Source organism: Pan paniscus, chromosome 6 (genome assembly GCF_029289425.2).
Source record: "Pan paniscus chromosome 6, NHGRI_mPanPan1-v2.0_pri, whole genome shotgun sequence".
Lineage (NCBI taxonomy): Eukaryota > Metazoa > Chordata > Mammalia > Primates > Hominidae > Pan > Pan paniscus.
The window spans coordinates 54,899,302-54,918,672 of NC_073255.2; the positions used below are offsets into that span (position 1 = coordinate 54,899,302).

The 19,371-nt window shown below is 34.6% G+C and overlaps 1 protein-coding gene across 13 annotated transcripts in view; it reads right to left on the bottom strand.

Annotated features, from left to right (window-relative positions):
* ZPBP (zona pellucida binding protein) overlaps positions 1-19,371 on the bottom strand; it is a 261,637-nt gene that overhangs the window by 189,267 nt on the left and 52,999 nt on the right. For all 13 annotated transcript variants that reach the window (XR_008626247.1, XR_008626246.1, XR_008626245.2 and 10 more), the window contains exon 5: positions 10,074-10,292. Coding sequence is in view for 8 of the 13 variants with exons in the window: in XM_055115936.2 (XP_054971911.1) it covers positions 10,074-10,292 (219 nt within the window). In the remaining 5 variants the exon portion in view is untranslated. The remainder of the gene's footprint in view (positions 1-10,073; positions 10,293-19,371) is intronic.

Here is a 19,371-nt window from a genome sequence, read left to right on the forward strand (position 1 = left end):
ACACACTGAAGAGGCAGAAGGATCTGATTTCAAAAGTATCTATTACAATATTTTAAAATGCAAAGTTTTCAAAAAAATAGTAGTTATATAAAGAAACAAGAATGTATGGCCCATTCACAGAGAACAAAATATAACAGAAATTGTCCCTGAGAAAACACAGACATTGGACTTGCTGGACAAAAACTCTAAATCATCTATCTTAAATATGCTCAAAGAACTAAAGAAAACCATGAACAAAGAACTAAATAGGGAAAATGATGCCTTCACAAATAGAGATTATCAATAAAGCAAAAGAAGTTACAGGACAAAATCTAATAAAAATTATGGAGCAGAAAATTGTAACAACTGAAATGAGGAATTCACTAAACATTTTCAACAACAGATTTGAGCAAGCAAAAGAAAGAATTAGTGAACTTGAAGACAGTTCACTGAAATTATCCAGTCAGAGAAGAAAAAAAAAAATTTTTAAGTGAAGAGAACCTAAGACATCTGTGTAACAACATCAAGTGTACCACCATATACATGATGGGAGACACAGAAGGAGAGAAAAATGAGAAAGTGGCAAAAAGAGTATTTGAAGAAATAATGGCCAAAATTTCCCAAATTTGATAAAACACATACAAGATAAATAGAATCCACATATGGTAAATACAAGGAATCCCACACTGAGACAAATTATAATGAAACTTTCAAAAATCAAAGACAGAAGCTTCTAGGTTGCTGAACATGCAGAGATACTGGGTGGTGGTGTGCCCAAAGTGGGCATGTAAGCTCCAGGCCCCTTCCCACATGCCTTGCCCTGTGCATCTTTTCCATCTGGCAGTACATCTGTATCTTCTGTAATATCATTTATAATAAATGGGCAACCATTTTTTAAAAAATCAAAGACAGAGAATCTTAAAAGCAGCAAGAAAGAAGTAATTTGTCACATACTAGGTGTCCACAATAAGATGAACATCAGATTTTTCATGAAAAACCACAGAGGATAGAAGGCAGTGGGATGATATATTTAAAGAACTGAAATAAAAACACTTCAACCAAGAATCCTGTATCTGGCAAAACAAGCTGTCAAAAATGAAGGAGAATCTAAGATCTTCCAAAAATCAACAGCTGATGAAGAATAGATAGTAACTTGTTACTACACACAAAAAAAGAATACTGGCAAAAGTAACTACACAGTAGTACATCTAGGTAAATATAAAACGTAAATATAGATAAATATAACAGTCAGTATTCTTTTTTCACTCATCTTTTTTATATGATAATAATGACAAATGAATAAAACCATAATTACAAATCTATGTTAGTGGATACACAATATATAGTAATGTAATTAGGGACAATAGCTTAGAGAAGGAGTGACCTTCACAGGAGCAGAGTTTTGGAATACTATTATAACTAAGCTGGAATCATTTCAAACTAGTTTCTTACGAGTTTGAAATTCTAATTATAGTTCTCAGGTTAGCCACCAAGAAAACAACTAAAATATATTAATAAAATGAAATGAGAAGGAAATTTAAACGGTATTCTATAAATAATGAAACACAAAAGAAGGTAGTAACAGGGACAATCAAACAAAAAAGATATGAGACAACTTCTGGTTTCTGTTTGACATCTAAGGAACTTGTCAGTTGTCAGGCCTGTATCAACAACAAAAAAATCCGCAACTTTTCTTAGACCCATCAGAAAATTGAGGTCACTGGGAAAACTGCAGCTTCCAAAAATGTAGAGGCAGATAGGTGTATACAGAGAATCACAACTTACCAGGAGCAGAAGAAGCCTGCTACTGGAGCCATTACCAGGATAATTTAAATTATAATTGAGGGACTGCTAAGAAGTTCAGAGTGGACAAGCTCCACAGTTAAAACTGCAATGGGGAGCATTCTTGGGCGGCAGGGGAGGGCTTCCAAACTTTCCTGAGCTTTATGTCTAGGAATCTCAACAAGTTCTCAGGGTTAAGACTGGAGGAAAATCTTGTGCTTCTAGCAAATGGAAGGAGAAAAGTAACCACTTAGAAGTAAACCAAACCAAAGTACAACAGGAGCATCTGAAGTACAACTAGTATTTTGGAAACCCTGCCTCAAGAGAAATACCTTAACAAAGTTTCATTTTTACCAGAGTCTCAATGACCTGGCGGAAGGGAAATACCAAATTCAAACCCCCTCTAGCCCTCTCAGTGTAAATTGAGAAAGAGAAGTACTTGTGAAGGTCTCAGGCGAAGGACTCAGGCTCTCTGAAAAAATTGAGAGCAAATCACAGACTTACAGGATGCTTACCCCCCATACAGGCATATATTACCACTATATTTACAGAGTTCCGTATAATGCCATGGTGTTATTATGGAAAGCATTTCAAGTCTTATTCAAGAAAAAGTCTCCATATCACTCAAAGACCATAGGAAAGACAATAACAAGATGATAAAAAAAATGTAGCCTCTAGTACTACGATAAACAGTATACAAAGCCCAAATCCCAGACAGATAAACAGAAATATCACACACTAAAAGAACTATTTAACTAATTTTTTACTACCTAGTGCATAATGTTCAGCTTTCCACACACACACACACACAAAAATGGAAAACACACTAAAAGTCAATTAAACACAGTTTCAAGAAACAGAGCAACCATCAAAACCAAACTCAGATACGGCAGAGATTTGGGAATTATGGTACAGAAATGTAAAATAACTATGAATAACATGCTAAGAGTTCTAATGGAAAAAATGGGACAAGATGCAAGAACAGAATGGATAATGCAGTGAGAGAAATGGAAACTCTAAGAATCACAAGGAAATGCTAGATATCAAAATCACTTTAACCAAAATGAAGAATGCCTTTGATGAGCCCATCAGTGGGGCTGGGGGAAAGAATTAAATAGATTGAAGCTTGAAAATACATCAGTAGAAATTTCTCAAAAGAAGAATTAAAAAAACAAGAAAAGAATATCCAAGAACTGTGGAATAATAGCATAAGTTGTATAATATACCAAATGGTAATGCCAGAAGGAGAAGAAAAAAAGGAAAAAGTGCTTAACATCACCAATAATCAGGGAAATGCAAATGAAAACCACAATGGGATATCATCTCATGCCTGCAGGATGGCTATTGTCAAAAAGATGATAGATAATGTAGTGGTGATGGTGTGGAGAAACTGGAACCCTTGTACACTGTTAGTAGGAATGTACATTGGTACAACCATTGTGGAAAACAGTATAGAGTTTACTAAAGAAATTAAAAATAGAACTACCATTTGACCAAGCAATCCCTCTTCTGGGTACATATCCAAAAGAAATGAAACCACAACCTCATACATTTATCTATGCTCCCATGTTCACTGCAGCATTATTCATAACAGCCAAGATATGGAAATAACCTAAGTGTTCAATGATGGATGACTGGATAGATATAAATAAATAAATAAATAAATAAATAAATAAATAAATAAATGCATTATACACACACACACACAGAGGAATATTATTCAGCCTTAAAAAAGGAGATTCTGCCATTTGCCACAATACAGATGAACCTGAAGGACATATGTTAAGTGAAATACTATAGGCTCAGAAAGAAAAATACAGAATGATCTCACTTTAAGAAAAAAAAACATTGAATACATAAAATCAGGAAGTAGAATGGTGGTTACCCAGGGGCAGGGCAGGGGTGGGAGTCATAAGGAGATGTGAATCAAAGTGTACAAAGTTGTAGTTAAGAAGGATGAATAAATCTAGAGATCTGATGTTCTGATGTACCACATGAGGACTCTAGTTAATAATATGGTATTATATGCTAAAAACTTGCAAGAAGAGTCATTTTACCATGAGTCATGCTCTTACCATGGGGTGGAGGGGAAAAGAAAGATAATGATGTGAGATAATAGATATGTTAGTTTGCTTGACTTGCAATAGTTATTTTAATATATACATATATGTGTATAAACATGTTGTATAACTTAAATTTATAGTTAAAAATTGTTTTAAAAAGTCAATTGCTTTCCTATGTACTTGTAATAAACAACTGTAATTTGAAAACAATGAAATGCCATTACACTAACAAAAATGAAATATATAACAAAATATGTGCAATATCTGTATGAGGAAAACTGTAAAACTCTGATTAAAAAAATCAAAGATCTAAGTAAATAAAAAGATATTCCATGTTCATAGATAGGAAGATCCACTATTGTTACAATGTCAGTTCTTGCCAATTTGATATATACTTTAAACTCAATGACACTCAAAATATCAGTAAAATATTTTGTGTTTATCTACAAACTGATTCTAAAATTTATGTGAAAAGGCAAAAGACCTAGAAAAGCCAACACATTATTAAAGGCAAGAAATACAGAGGACCAACATTACCCAACTTCAGGACTTACTATAAAACTACAGAATTCAAGATAGTATAGTACTGATGAAAGAACAAACAAAGAGACCAATGTAAGTGAACAGAAAACCCAGAAATATACCCGTGTTAATATATTCAACTGATCATTCACAAAGGAAAAAACGGCAATTCAAGGGAGAAAATATAGTCATTTAAAAAATGATGCTTGACCAACTGGATATCCACATGCAAATAAATCTAGACTTATACCTTTCACCAAAATTAACTTCATAATATAATCACAGACATCTTTGTAAAATACACAAAACTGGAAAGCTGGAAACAAAGAAAATTAAAGTGACCTTGGGTTTGTTAATGACTTTTTACATACAAATTTGCATGTAAAAATGTGTGTGTCTATACTTTGCTCAATTTTTCTGTAAAGTAAAAACTGCTCTAAAAATAGTCAATGTAAAAAAAAACCTACACAATATAGAAAATGTGCAGCAAAAAGGCAAAAGTAAGTCCTCCGTTATCAGTAATAATTTTAAATATAAGTGGTTTAATTTAAAGGCACCAATTAAAAGGCAGAAGTGGGCATAATGGATAAAAATGCAGGATCTAACTATTGTCTGCAAGAGATTCACTTTAGGTGCAAAAACAGAAAAATAGGTTAAAAGTAAAGGGATGAAAAAAGATATTTTGTGCAAATAGTCATCAAATCTAGACAAAATGGACAAATTGCTGGAAACACACTACTCTACCAAAACTAACTCAAGAAGAAACAAAAATATAAACAGATCTCTATACAAACATCAGAGAAAATAAACTTTAAGTCAAAAATTGTTACAAGATGCAAAGAAATGCATTATATTTTGATAAAAGGGCCAATCTATTAAAGAAGATATAACATTTATAACTATATAGGCCTCTAACAACAGAGTCCCAAATTATATGAAGAAAAATCTGACAGAACTGAAGGGAAAAGCAGATAATAATAGTGGAAGACATCAATACCGCACCTTCAATATTGAATATAAAAGGCAGAAGATCAATAAGCAGATAGAGTACTTGAACAACACTAGATCTATACAATATACACAGGACCCTCCACCCAACAACAGGAGAATACACATACTTCACAAGTACACATGAAACATTCCTCCAGGTAGACCATATGTGTAACCACAAAAGAGTCTCAGTAAGTATAAGAAGATGAAAATGATATAAAGTAGCTTCCATAATCTGAGAAACAAAAATAGATGCCCCTTTATCAACTAAGATGGACCCCAAGGTTAAGAAAACAAAAATTAGCTATGAGCTAAAGGTTCAGGGCTCAGCTGGCGTGTCAATTCCCTAAATTTCTATGGCTACAAAAAACAAACAAAAAAAAACCACACACACACACCTTGCTAAACTCTTTAACAACAGGAGCTATTAGACAAATTGCCAGACTCCCTTCCTAACTCTGATTTACAACCCAGACCACTAAAATTCTGACTGGATAGAGAATCTGCCTTACAAATACTCCTTCCTGAAAGGCAACTGCAGACCTTAAGCCAGTTTCAGCAAGCTAATAGAGACTGCACACAAATTCTTTGTGTTTTATAGTCAACCTTTCAATAGACAGAGCCAAATTCTACCTCATTTTAATGCTAAAACCCCACCCCAAAGTGAACATGGAACGTTAAGTTACATACATGTCTACCCATTGAACGTGTGCTCAACCCCCCTCATAAATATGTATAGCTTTACCCAAAACAAGCTGAATATGTAAGACCCTATTGTTAATATGGACCCTTTCCCTTTGGAAGAGAGAGTGCCTTCAGTCCACACCAGAGACCATATCTTCCCAAATTGCAAGTTGATGTCACCAATAAATCTCTTCTTTCTACTATTTAGCCATCCTGGTGGTCATTTGGACTAGACTTCTATGACCACAAAAGAAAGAAATCAGAAAGTCTTAACAGAAGGACATCTAGAATGTATACAAATATGTGGAAATTGTACAACATACTCCTAAACAACAAACAGGTCAAAAAAATTATAAGGGAAATTAGAAAATACTTGCAGATGAATGAAAATGAAAATACAACTTACCAAAAAGTATGGGTTGCAGTTAAAGCAGTATTCAGAAGGAAATGTATGGGTGTAAACACCTATACTTAACAAGAAGAAAGATTTCAAATCAATTACTTAACATCACACCTTAAGAAACTAGAAAAAGAAGAATGAATTAAAACCAGAGGTAGCAAAAAGAAGGAAATAATAAAGAGTAGAAAAGATATAAAATACAGAATAGAAAAAGCAATAAAGAAAACAAAACTGGTTTTTGGAAAAAATGCAATAAAATTGACAAACATTCACATAGAGAAATCAAAGTAGAGACATTACTACCTACCTTTCAGAAATAAAAAGGATAACAAGAGAACAATATTAACCATCGTAGGCCAATAAATTAAGTAACCCAAATGAAATAAATTGCTAGAAACACACAAACTACCAAAACTGACTCAAGAACAAACAGAAAATATGAATAGGTCTATAACTAAGTAAGGAGTTTGAATCACTAATCAAAAACCTGCCAACAAAGAAAAAACCAGAACCCAAAGGCCTCAGTGATGAATTCTATCAGTTAAAGAAGAATTAAATAAAATTCATCTCACTTTCTTCCAAAAGAATAGAAGAGGAGGTAACACTTCCAAACTCATATCATGAAGCTAGCATTACCCTGACACCAATGCCAGAAAATTATATGATTACAGGCCAATATCCATTATGAATGCAAAATTCTTAATTAAAAAATAGCAAACCAATTCCAGCAGTATGGTAAAGAATACACCATGACCAAGTGGGGTATAATCCAGGAATGCAAAGATTGTTGAACATATAACAATCAAAATAGAGTACACTGCATTAATAAAAGGCAGGGTGAAAATTAAAAAAAAACACATGATAATCTCATTTCATATAAAAGTAGTATTTAACAAAATACAAAGTCCTTTCATTATAAACCCACAGCAAGTATCATACTCAACAGTGAAAGACTGAAAGCTTTCCTCCTAAAATCAAGAACAAGACTAAGATGCCAATTGTGCCACTTCTACTAAACATTGTGCTGGAAGTCCAAGCAAGAACAATTTTGCAAGAAAAAGGTGTAAAATGTATCCAGGGTGGAAAGTGTGAAGTAAAACTATTGCTATCCACAGACAACATGATCTTCTATATAAAAACTACTAAAGATTTCACACACACACAAAAAAAACACTATTAGAGCTAATAAAGGAATTCAACCAAAGGTGCAGAATCCATTTTTTAAAAAAAAAACCCAGTGTATTTCTATACACTAGCAATGACCAATGTATAAATGGAATTAAGAAAATTCTACTTATAATAGCATCAGAAATAATAAAATACTTAGAAATACATTTGTCAAGAGTTACAGGACTATAGTTATACACTGAAAACTGTAAAATGCTGCTAAAAGAAATTACACAAGTTCTAAATAAATGCAAAGCTATCCTGTGTTCACAGATTAAAAGACTTAAGATTGTTAAGGTGGCAATAATATCCAAAGCTATGTCCAGATCCAATGAAATCCCTATCAAAACCCCAATGGTAATTTTTGTCAGAAATGGAAGAGATGCTAAAAATCATATGGAATTACAATCTCAAATTACCAAAACAATGTTAAAAAGGAAGAACAAAATTGGAGGCACTCTCACTTCTCAATTTCAAAAGTGCCACAAATCAAACAGTAATCAAAATGGTGTACTGACAGAAGAACAGAAATACAGAACAATGCAATAGAATTGAGAGTTCAGAGATAAGCCCATATATTTACGGTTAACTGACTTTCAACAAGGATGCCAAGACCATTCAGTGTGGAAAAGAATGGTCTCTTCAACAAATGTTCTTGGACAACCAGACAGCCACATGCAAAATATGAAGTATAAGGTTGAACCCATACCTCATACTATATATACAATTAGCTCAAAATGAATCTTAGACGTAAGTGTAATAGCTAAAACTACAGAAGGAGTAAATCTTGATGACCTCAGATTTGGCAACATATTCTTAGAAATGCCACTGAAAGTACAAGAAACACAAGGAAAAAATAGGTAAATTGGACATCATCAAAATTAAAATCAACTGGGCATCAAAGGATATTATTAAGAAAGTGAGGAAACAACCTATAAAATGGAAGAAATATTTGCATATCGCATATTAATAAGAATATAGTATTTGGAATATATAAAGAACTCTTACAACAACACCAAAAAGACACACAACCCAATTTTAAATTGAGCAAAGGACTTGAATAAACATTTCTCCAAAGAAGATACACAGATAACCAATGAGCACATGAAAAGATGCTCAACAACATTTGCCTTTGGAGAAATGCAAATCAAGCTCATAATGCTTCATTTCTATTAGATATCATCTCTTTAATGAGTCTAGTATACTTTCAGCTTTTGTTTTTTGTTGTTGTTGTTGTTGCTGCTGCTGTTATTGTTGTTCCTCTTTTAACAGATTCTCACTCTGTCAGCCAGGCTGCAGTGCAGTGGCACGATCTCGGCTCACCGCAACCTCAGCTTCCCGGGTTCAAGTGATTCTCCTGCCTCAGCCTCCCAAGTAGCTGGGATTATAGGCCCATGCCACCAGGCCCGGCTAATTTTTGTATTTTTAGTAGAGGGAGGTTTCACCGTGTTGGCCAGGCTGGTCCCAAACTCCTGACCTCAAGTCATCCACCTGCCTCAGCCTCACAAAGTGCTGAACCTGAAGAGAGCCAAACTTTCAGGTTTTCTAAGGATTGATCTACCTATTAAACAGACCCAGGGGCTGGGGAAAAACTCTCAATGTATTTCCGGTGAAGAGGAGAGAGAGGGAAGGACAGGGAAGGGAAGGGGAATAGCAAGGGGAGGGGAGGGCAGAGGAGAAGGAAAGAGAGGAGAAGAGAAGGGACCCCAGGTAAAAAGTAAGGAAGATAAAAGACAGAAAATGAGGCTGAACTTCTCTTTTTTCCCTTAAAGCTTCATGCCTCTCAATTGTGCTTCTAAAACTTCAATCCTAGATGGCCAAAAAAGAAAGAGAAGGGAAAGTCAGGGAAATGATTAAATACAATCAAACTCTGATAGCAGAGAAATAATAATTTTAAAAAAAAATCCTAAAAAAGGAGAAAGGAAACTAGCAAGCAATAACATTTGAGATGAAAGGGGAAGGGTGCCCTACTGTCACTCGGACCCCTTAAAAACAGATGTGTGGGTATTCCTAAGTGGTCATTCATAAACCATTATAAATATAAAGATAAATATAAAGATATAAATATAAAGTCCAATTCTTTGTTTTCCAGAAAATACTGGGCCTCTACTCCACATTATCAAGAAAAGCATACTAAGCTGGATGGTTCCTCTGGTCTATGATATTAACCCGTCTTATAATTAGATGATTTTACAAATTAAATCATTATATCTAAATATCATGACATTCCTTATACTAAATTCCACTCTACAGTAAATTATCATAACAGTGTAAGTTATTGAGAGAACAAACTTTTCATTAGTACACGAATCAGCAGAATTCTATTTGAGGGGTTAACAGCACTAAGTCAAAGTAGAGAACAAAATATATTTGGATGTATGGTGTTTATGTTTATATCATAAAAATGCTGTGAGTAATTAACAACGTTTTTTAACTATTAGTTATGTGTTCTCCATTTGCTTTTCTAACAAATTGTATAGACTTACCTGAAAATGCAAAGAACAATTCATTTTGCAAACCAGCTCTTTGCATTTTAACGCGATGGCATTCAGACTTAAGTAAGGAAATTTCACATGAAAGGTCAAGAAGCAGTTTGCTTAAAATCTGAAGAAGTTTCTTCTCAAAAGAAATATTATAAATGCTATTGCAGGGAGCTGCATGATATCGAGCTGTGAACTGATAATAATAATGAGGCTCACGATAAGCTGTAAAAAATTAAGAAGAGAAAGACACAAAAATGGTTATTTAAATAATTCAAACATATTGCAACTATTTAAGAAATATCATTATTTGGTATGAATTCTTGGTACACGTTTTTAGATATAATTATATTTATTTTTAGTTCTCCAACACTTATCTTGCAGTTACTAAGTACCAAATACTATGATAGACACTTTACAAATAGTGACTCATTTGAATCTCTCAACATCATTAAGATTTTCTATCCGTCATAAAGAAATTGAGGGAGGCAGGGATTATGTCACATGTCCAATGCCTATGCTATCAAAACTAAGATTCTAACTTACGGAGCCTGGTCCCAGAGCCTCTTCTATTTACCTCAACACTATGCTGCTCAAACTCAGGTATAACACTTCTCTAAGTTTAAATATTTATCTTGGAAGAAATTAAAGTCATATAATTATGAACAATATTCAAAAATATATGTTTCTAATAAATACACAATTAGTTTTATTGAGTTGAATACAACATCTGGAACTGAGAACACACACACACACACACATATATATTTTGCCCATCCCAAATTCTCACTGAAATGACACAAGAAAAATAAAAATGAAAAGAAATTCACTACAATACCAAAAGTCAGAAAAGTTCATCTTCCAAAACAGGGCTCTCTGTTGCTACTTCTGTCAAACAAGGGAGACTTCCCTGCCTGTTCCTGGATTACGCTCAGGAAAAGCTTCCTGCACACACTGAAGTGCACCCAGCCATTGTTTACTTTCTTACCTACACATTTAAGCTAAAATTAACACATACTTAGCTACTGTCCATCTTTGTATTTGGAGTAGAGACCAGACAGCTTCTAATTGCTGAGGAAACCTCTATAGGTTTCATTTCTGAACAGGAATTCTAACATGCTTTTTGTACTGATTCATCCATCAGCGTAGGTACACATTTATCATGTATATATTACATATATCATGATTTATAATATCAAAGATATGTAATATATACAAATATCACATAGAATAACTGAACCTGAGGGGTCAGAGCTGGAACTATAGTTGAGTCACAGTATGACTGGGGACAGGGAAAGAAAACTTTTTCTCTCCAGAAATCTGACTCATATCAAGGTATTACCTGAAATAGAATTAAGTCTGAATTTAAGTCAAAATATCCCCCAAATTCTCTGAAACACTGTATCAAAAGTATACTCTTCTGAGTGTCCAGCAGAAGTACACACAGACCAGCAACAATTCAGGATCAGCTTATGTGCCTAAAAGAGTTAACGTTGCAGGTGGGAGGCTGCTTGCAGGATTAGCCCTTGGCTGGTAAACACCTCCCTACACAGTCAGGAATCTTTTTCTTCATGATAAAACTGTCTTTTTAACGGATGCACTGAACATCTTTTTGCCTTCAGGGAGTCTGAGATTGTTGTAGTTGGTAGGCAGAAGTGCCTACAGAACTGGTCCCTAATAAACATTCTGGATGTGTTACTGTTTATTCTGTTGCTTTTGTTTTTTCTTCAAAATCTCTCGCAAATCCTAAAGTATCTTCAAGACGATTCATGGAATAGACTTTAAATACACTTAAGTACAGATTTCTGACATCACTGAGATAATACAATTAGACTGGGTAAGAATTTGAGTAACTCCAATTTTAAAAACTGGACTCATAAAATTGCTAATCTAACATGAAGCAGAAAAAGAATTATGTGGGACTGAACTGATGTAGGACTAAAATTATTTTTATCACTTTTTGTTGAAAACATTGCTGATTACTTTTTTTTTTCCAGAGTCAAGAAAGCTTTTTTTTTTTAGCTACTTATAGTTTGCAGGAGTTGGGTAAAGTATATTTTTGAAAGCAAAATCAAAACATTTACCTTTCTCTCTGATTTCTTCTGAATTGAGAAACTAACCATAAATATTTTTAATTTATGGCAATGTAGTTATTTGCATAACATTAATAAGAATCTGTTTCCTTTCATAATAAGACACAGTTGAAAACACATATTACAAAGGCTTTGATTGGGATGTCACATTTTCAGGTATGACCAGGCTGCTTTAAGGAACTAAAGGTTAACTAGGATCCAATTAATCCCTTGGAAAAACTGCCCAAGTACCCTGTCTACATGGTTCCTTTACAGGGTTACTAGCCTTGTGGTAAGTAAAAAAATATCAGTTTCTGAGAGGCACAGCATACTCTAAATATTTTGGGGACTTCAAGAAAAGAATTCACTCAAGTACTACAGGTAAAATCTGAGGGTGAGTCCATAGCTTGACTTCCTAACCTGGAGAGGATTTTAAAAGTCTTTTCCTTATGACAAGTTCCAGCAAAGCCAACTTTAAAAGAGTCTATAATAATGTCAATCATTATTCTTTCTACAGTTTATTTATTCATTTATTTAATTTAGAGATGGAGTTTAGCTCTGTTGCCCAGGCTGGGGTGCAGCAGCGCGATCTCTGCTCACTGCAGCCTCTGCCTCCCAAGTTCAAGTGATTCTCCCACCTCAGCCTCCCAAGTAGCTGGGATTACAGGTGTGCACCACCATACCCAGCTAATTTTTGTATTTTTAGTAGAGATGGGGTTTCGCTATGTTGGCTAGTCTGGTCTCGAACTCCTGACCTCAGGTGATCCACTTGCCTCGGCCTCCCAAAGTGCTGGGATTACAGGTGTAAGCCACTGTGCCTGGCCTTGCTACAGTTTATATAACTAATCAAGCCAACTATAATGAGGCTAAAACTTACTTAACAACAAAACTGGACTCACTGTGATCTTTGGTAGAAATAGGTGACCAGAGAGAGAAAAATTATGTTTCAAGAAAAATTTAAAAACTGTAGTGTGCCTGTTATTAGATTCTAGCTTTGTCCATTTGTTTTTGAGGGTTTTTTTAAAATTATCTAGGCTGAGTCTTGAATTTTTAGTTTCTTCCAATATCTGACTATGACTCTGCAGACTAAAATTTCCAATATTTCTCCCACTCACTCATCTGACTTGAAATCCCTAGACATCAAAACTGCTTTTCCTAAAGCCCTCTGCAAGTTAATGCTAGACAACCTGATACAAACTTTGGAGAAATCACTACAACAACTTATGTATGTACAGAAAGTTCAGTGGAACACCTGATTCAAACGACAATCTGGGAAAATCTATCAAATTGCCACTCCCTGCCCATCCCAACTGAAATGTTTTGAGTCAAAATCTAAAATATTCTCAGCTGACTGCCCTCCAAACTCAAAGACTAGTTTGCAGACTGCTCCAGATGTTAACTTTTGTTTTTCTGTGTTTTCCATAAAAATGATTCCAACTAAATACCAGTGTGCCTATACCATATAGAAACCAAATTTGAAAAAAAAAACTCACCTCTAACACCACCTCCTGAAATCAGGCTCACCTGTTCAACTAAGCTTATTATTCTCAGGACTAAGCGACTCATTCAATAAGCTATGGAATCCAAATTTGTTCCTTTCTACTTGTTTCAATCTGTTTCTCACCCTTTGCCAGGTTAGAACCTCTAATCCAAATCTCCCCAAAGCTACCAACTTGGAATTTAATATGTAAAACTTTCTAAAACTAAAGCTGTAAAAGGGGGACTGAAGAAAAACAAAATATTTCTTCCCCAAATATTGAGGATTGTAAGGTTAAAGACGCTGAAAATGGAGGGGACCATTCTGCCTTAGCCTCTATTTGCCCGATGGCAGGACACCAATCCTTCCTTACTGGAGACAATACTTGCTAATCTGTCCAGAGAAAGCACCAGCAGGCACCAAAGGAATCTGGGAAAAGATTTTACTATCATCCCACATTTTCTAATCTTTTAGAAGACTGGAACTGCTCTCTCCTATGTTTTGTCACTAAATTGGATTTGTGGCTCTTTCTTAAAATATTATGTAAGCAAGGCCCCTAAGCCACTCAATCGGAGATACTTTTGAATTGAGGCCTCTCCAGCATGATAGGTACAGCACACGCATAAACTTCTGCCACTTTCTCCCTTGTTAACCTGGCTTTTGTTTTCAGCAGTGTCTCAACTAAGAAGTTATTCAATTGCCAGCACAGTTCAAGGCCACTGCCTTGCTTTCTACTAAATAGGTGACAGTAATTCACCCACCATAAGTGCAAATATCAACACAGTAGAAATAGCAAATAATGTCTTAGTATAATAATAAATTAGTTTTCACTTTACTGATCCCTTGAAAGTGTCTCAGGGACTCCCAGAGTTTCACAGACCATAATTTGAGAACCACTGATCTATAGTCAAAGTACTGTTAGAAATTGACAAGTGCACAAAAACAGGAAAACAGGCAAAATATATAAACTGAAAATCTTACATGGGAAAATAAACATACATAAATAGATGCTCAAAGATAACAGTATTAAGAAAAATGCAAATTATAAGTGATACAGTTTTTTACACCCACTATATAGATTAAAGGAGCAATAAAACCTATTTTGTTGGTGGTAAGGATACAAAGAAGTATATGTACATTATTAAAATTTAAGAAAATGTAAAAATGTAAATCCTCAAAATGTTAAAGAGAGGAATAAATTAAGAACAGGAAATTATAAAACAAAAACAGGTGGATATGACCAAAAACACGTGGGGATTATAAAAATGCAAGATCTAATATATTGGAGAATGAAAATATAGTCATTGAAATAAAAAGAAAAAATCACCAAAGTTAAAAAATAAATAAGTGAAATAGATAAGCCAAATGGCAGACATAACACACCTGAAGAAACATTTGGTAAATTGCATGAGAGTGCCTAAAATACACCACATTTAAAGATTCTGGTATATGAAAGACAAGCTAAAGGTTTTGAATGATAAGTTAAGAAATCCTAATAAATATGTTTCTTTGTTTGTTTTGAGACAGAGTCTTGCCCTGTTGCCCAGGATGGAGTGCAGTGGCGTGATCTCTGCTCATTGCAACCTCCACCTCCCGGGTTCAAGCAATTCTCCTGCCTAAGCCTCTCGAGTAGCTGGGACTACAGGCGCCTGCCACTGAGCTGGCTACTTTTTTCTTTTTAGTAGAGACAGGGTTTCATCATATTGGCCAGGCTGGACTTGAACTCCTGACCTTGTGATCCGCCCTCCTTCGCCTCCCAAAGTGCTGGGATTACAGGCATAAGCCACCACGTCTGGCCAATAAATATGCTTAATTAGCATTCCAGAAATAAAAAATAGTCAAAAGGAGGCTTTGAAAGAAGTCAACAAAACACAAAACTTCAACATTGTAATATGTAAACCACATTCTCTGACACACAAATCAAAATAAAAATCAACAACAAAAATCCCTCAAACATTTTTAAACAAATAAAATAGTACTAAATAACAAATGACTATAAAAGAAATCATAGTAAATATGACTAAATATTTAGAAATGATGATAAACATATCAGTAATTGTTGGATGCAATTATAGTAATAAAAAGTAAATTTATAGTCTTAACTAGATTTACCCAAAAAATAGAAAGAAAATAAATGAGCTAACTGTACAACTCAAGAGTCTACATAAAGAACAAGGTTAACACAAGAAAGAAAGTTAGGGAAAGAGAACAAGAAAAATCAAAGAAGGAATCCCTGAGAAATACAAAACATAATTATAATTTAGGTAGAAGGACAGTAAAATCCACGATACATAAAGAAAACATCAAAAAATGCACTAATTAACAGAAAAAATTGTAAAATTTAATATATAAAGAAAAAACAAATAACTACATAAAACACTATAAATATCTTCATGTCAATGAATTTGGAGAGTTGGATTAAAACTATTTCTAGGAGAAATTAAATTATTGCTCATAATATGAATACTATAATGTGTGCAAGAAGAAATAAACTGAATAAAGTAATCACTACTACTAAAAAATAACTGTGGGAGACAGACTTCTGACTAGACAGCTGGAGGAGCTCTGCAAACTCCAACAAAGCTGCTATAAATTCTTTTTTAAAAACAACCATTAAACAGTTTTTGGAAATTGTCCTAAGGGCATAGAAAAAATAAAGAAACATTTATTCAAAGAAGTCTATCGCATGTCAGTAAGAATAGTGTAATAGTCTGTTCTCACACTGCTATAAAGAACTACTTAAGACTGGGTAATTTATTAAGAAAAGAGGTTTAGCTAACTCACAGTTCTGCAGGCTGTACAGGAAGCATGGCTGGAAAGCCTCAGGAAACTTACAATCATGATTGAAGGTGAAGGGGAAGCAAGCAGGTCTTACCATGATGGAGCAGGAGAGAGAGATAGTGAAGAAAGAAGTGCTACACACTTTCAGACAACCAGATCTCATGAGAACTCACTATCACAAGCACAAGGAGGAAATCCGCCCCCATGATCTAATCACCTCCCAACAGGTCCTTCCCCCAAAATTGGGGAGTACAATTAAACATGAGATTTAGGTGGGAAGACAGCCAAACCATATCAAACAGTATTTGAACAAAGCATATGAATCAAGACCTGCTCCCTTCCTCCCTCCCCTCAGCTCAAGGAGAGAGACACTCCATTCCAGATTTCTACAGCCTAACACAGGGTTCTTTCCCCATCCAGCTTTCAGTTAATAGACTATCTCCCAGGAAAGGAAGGATGTCAGCATTTCTCATCCTAGCCCCAGCTCCGTGTTGCTGAAGTTATTAAGTTGCAGGTGAATCTGGCTGAGAGGTGATGGCTACCTTCTTCCACCTAGTCCTACCTCCTGAGACAGAGGCTCTAAATCAGGTAGAGGAACACTGAGAATACTGAGTCCTCTATCACCCTTACCCCAATTCATGGTGTAAGGGTTCCACATCAGGACTATAAGCTGATGATACCTACGACTCCTGCTACCCCTACATCAAATGCTCAGCTCCTAAAGCAGGGTGTCACTCAGAAAGCAGCACACCACTGTCCCCAGCCTCAGCTTCAGTGCTATCGCTCAGAGAATGTATCCAGGGAAGAGAACCAGGCTGCAGAACAGAAAGCTCTGAATCTCAAAGGAACTGGTTTCACTTGCGTGTAAGTGTAGACAAGCTCAACTGAGAACAGATTCATAGATTCACTGGCGTTATAAGCTAAACTACAAGTTGGCCAGACAGCAACACAGAGTCACCTAGGAGAAGCAATACTGGGATCAGAACATATCTCAAACACTGATCTAAAGAACTAATACTTCAAGAAACCCAAATTTAACTGGATCAGTAGAGCAATTTATTTCCTAGGGCACTGTTGAAAGCAATAGATCAATCATCTGAGTGAGTATGTTTAGGAAAAGAGACAGTCAGAGATAGCCCTGCCAAAACTGCTGTGGGTACACCCAAGCTGCATCTTCCAAGGACATACATCAGAGGCTTCACCTGGCAACTTCACCCCAGAGTTGCTACAATATACAGTCATGTGCTGCATAATTATGTTTTGGTCAACAACAAACGGCATATACAATGTTGGTCCCATAGATGATAATACATTATTTTTAGTCTACCTTTATTATATTTAGATATGTTTAGATACACAAATACCACAGTATTACAACTACATACAGTATTCAATACAGTATCATGCTCTGTAGGTTTGTAGCCTAGGAGGAAAAGGCCATACCACGTAGCCTACGTGTGCAGTAAGCTATACCATCTAGGTTTGTATAAGTAAACTCTATGACATTCACAAAATAAAATTGTCTAATGACACATTTCTCAGAATATATCCCCATCATTAAGAAACACTATATTATCTAAAATGTGAAGTTTCTGACAAAAATTTGTAAAACACGTAAGGAAACGGGACATATACTGGAAAAAGGGAAGCAACAGAAACTATCTGTGACAGTGACCAGATGTGGGATTTAAAAAATAAACACTCCAAATAATTCATTATAAATATGTTAAAAGAATTAAAGGAAACCAAAATTGAAGAAGATATGGTTATAAAATCACATCAAATAGAGAATATAAATAAAGACTGAAATTATAAAAAAGAATGAAATGGAAATGCAAGAGCTGAAAAGTAAAAATACTAAGAGGGTTCAAGAGTAGATTTAAACTGGCAGGAGAAATAATTAGCAATATTTGCCACATACCTAGCTTATAATAAATTCTAAAAGAAGTGATTCAGAATTAAAAAATGTGATGCCAGCCAGTAATCTGAATCTACACGCAAAAAAAAACAAAGTGCACCAATTAAGGTAGTTATGTAATCAAAAAGACAGTACAACTATGCATTTCTTCTACTCTTTTCCCTTTTACTGATTTAAAAGCAATTTCACAGAAGAATTTATATATAACATATAAATTGGGCCTGTAACACATAAATATATATTTGCCAGTAATAACACAAAAGAGGTGGGTGAGAGAAGCTGTATTGGTCTAAAACAAAATTCAGATGGTAACTTGAATCCAGGGAACAAATGAAGAGAACCACAAATGATAAATAAGAAGGCTGTATATGACAAAACCTATAAATATACACTTCCTCTCCTTTCTACTCTCAGCTTATTTGAAAGATACAAAATTACGTAAAATAATAACAAGGTATTGTTTAGTTTGTAACATTTAAAGATGTAATATGTGTAATATTGATACCATAAAATACAGACAAACAGAAGTACATAAGAGTAACATTTCTATAGCTTGCTGGAATTAAATTAGTATAAATCTAAAACTGATTCTGATAGGTTAATATGTATGTAGCAAGCTCTAGAGAAATTAATAAAGAACTGGAAATAAACAGCAAAAAGTAATTAAAGAAATGAAAATACTACATTAGAAAATATTCATTTAATTCAACAGAATTAATGCAGAATAGAAGAACACACATGAAGAATATGGAAACAAAAAGTAAAATAGCAAAGTATATCCAAGTATATCAATAATAACATTAAATGTTAATGGATTAAACAAGCCAATCAAAAAGCAGATGGTCAGACAAGATTTAAAAAGTTATATCCAACTACACTATATATTGTCTACATGAGATGCACTTTAAATTCAAAGATACAAATAGGTTGAAAGTAATAGAATGTTAAAAGATATACCATGCATACTGCAATCACAAGAATGCAATAGTGGTGACACAATTACCAAACAAAACAGACTGTAAGTGGCTGGTGAGATGGCCGAATAGGAATAGCTCT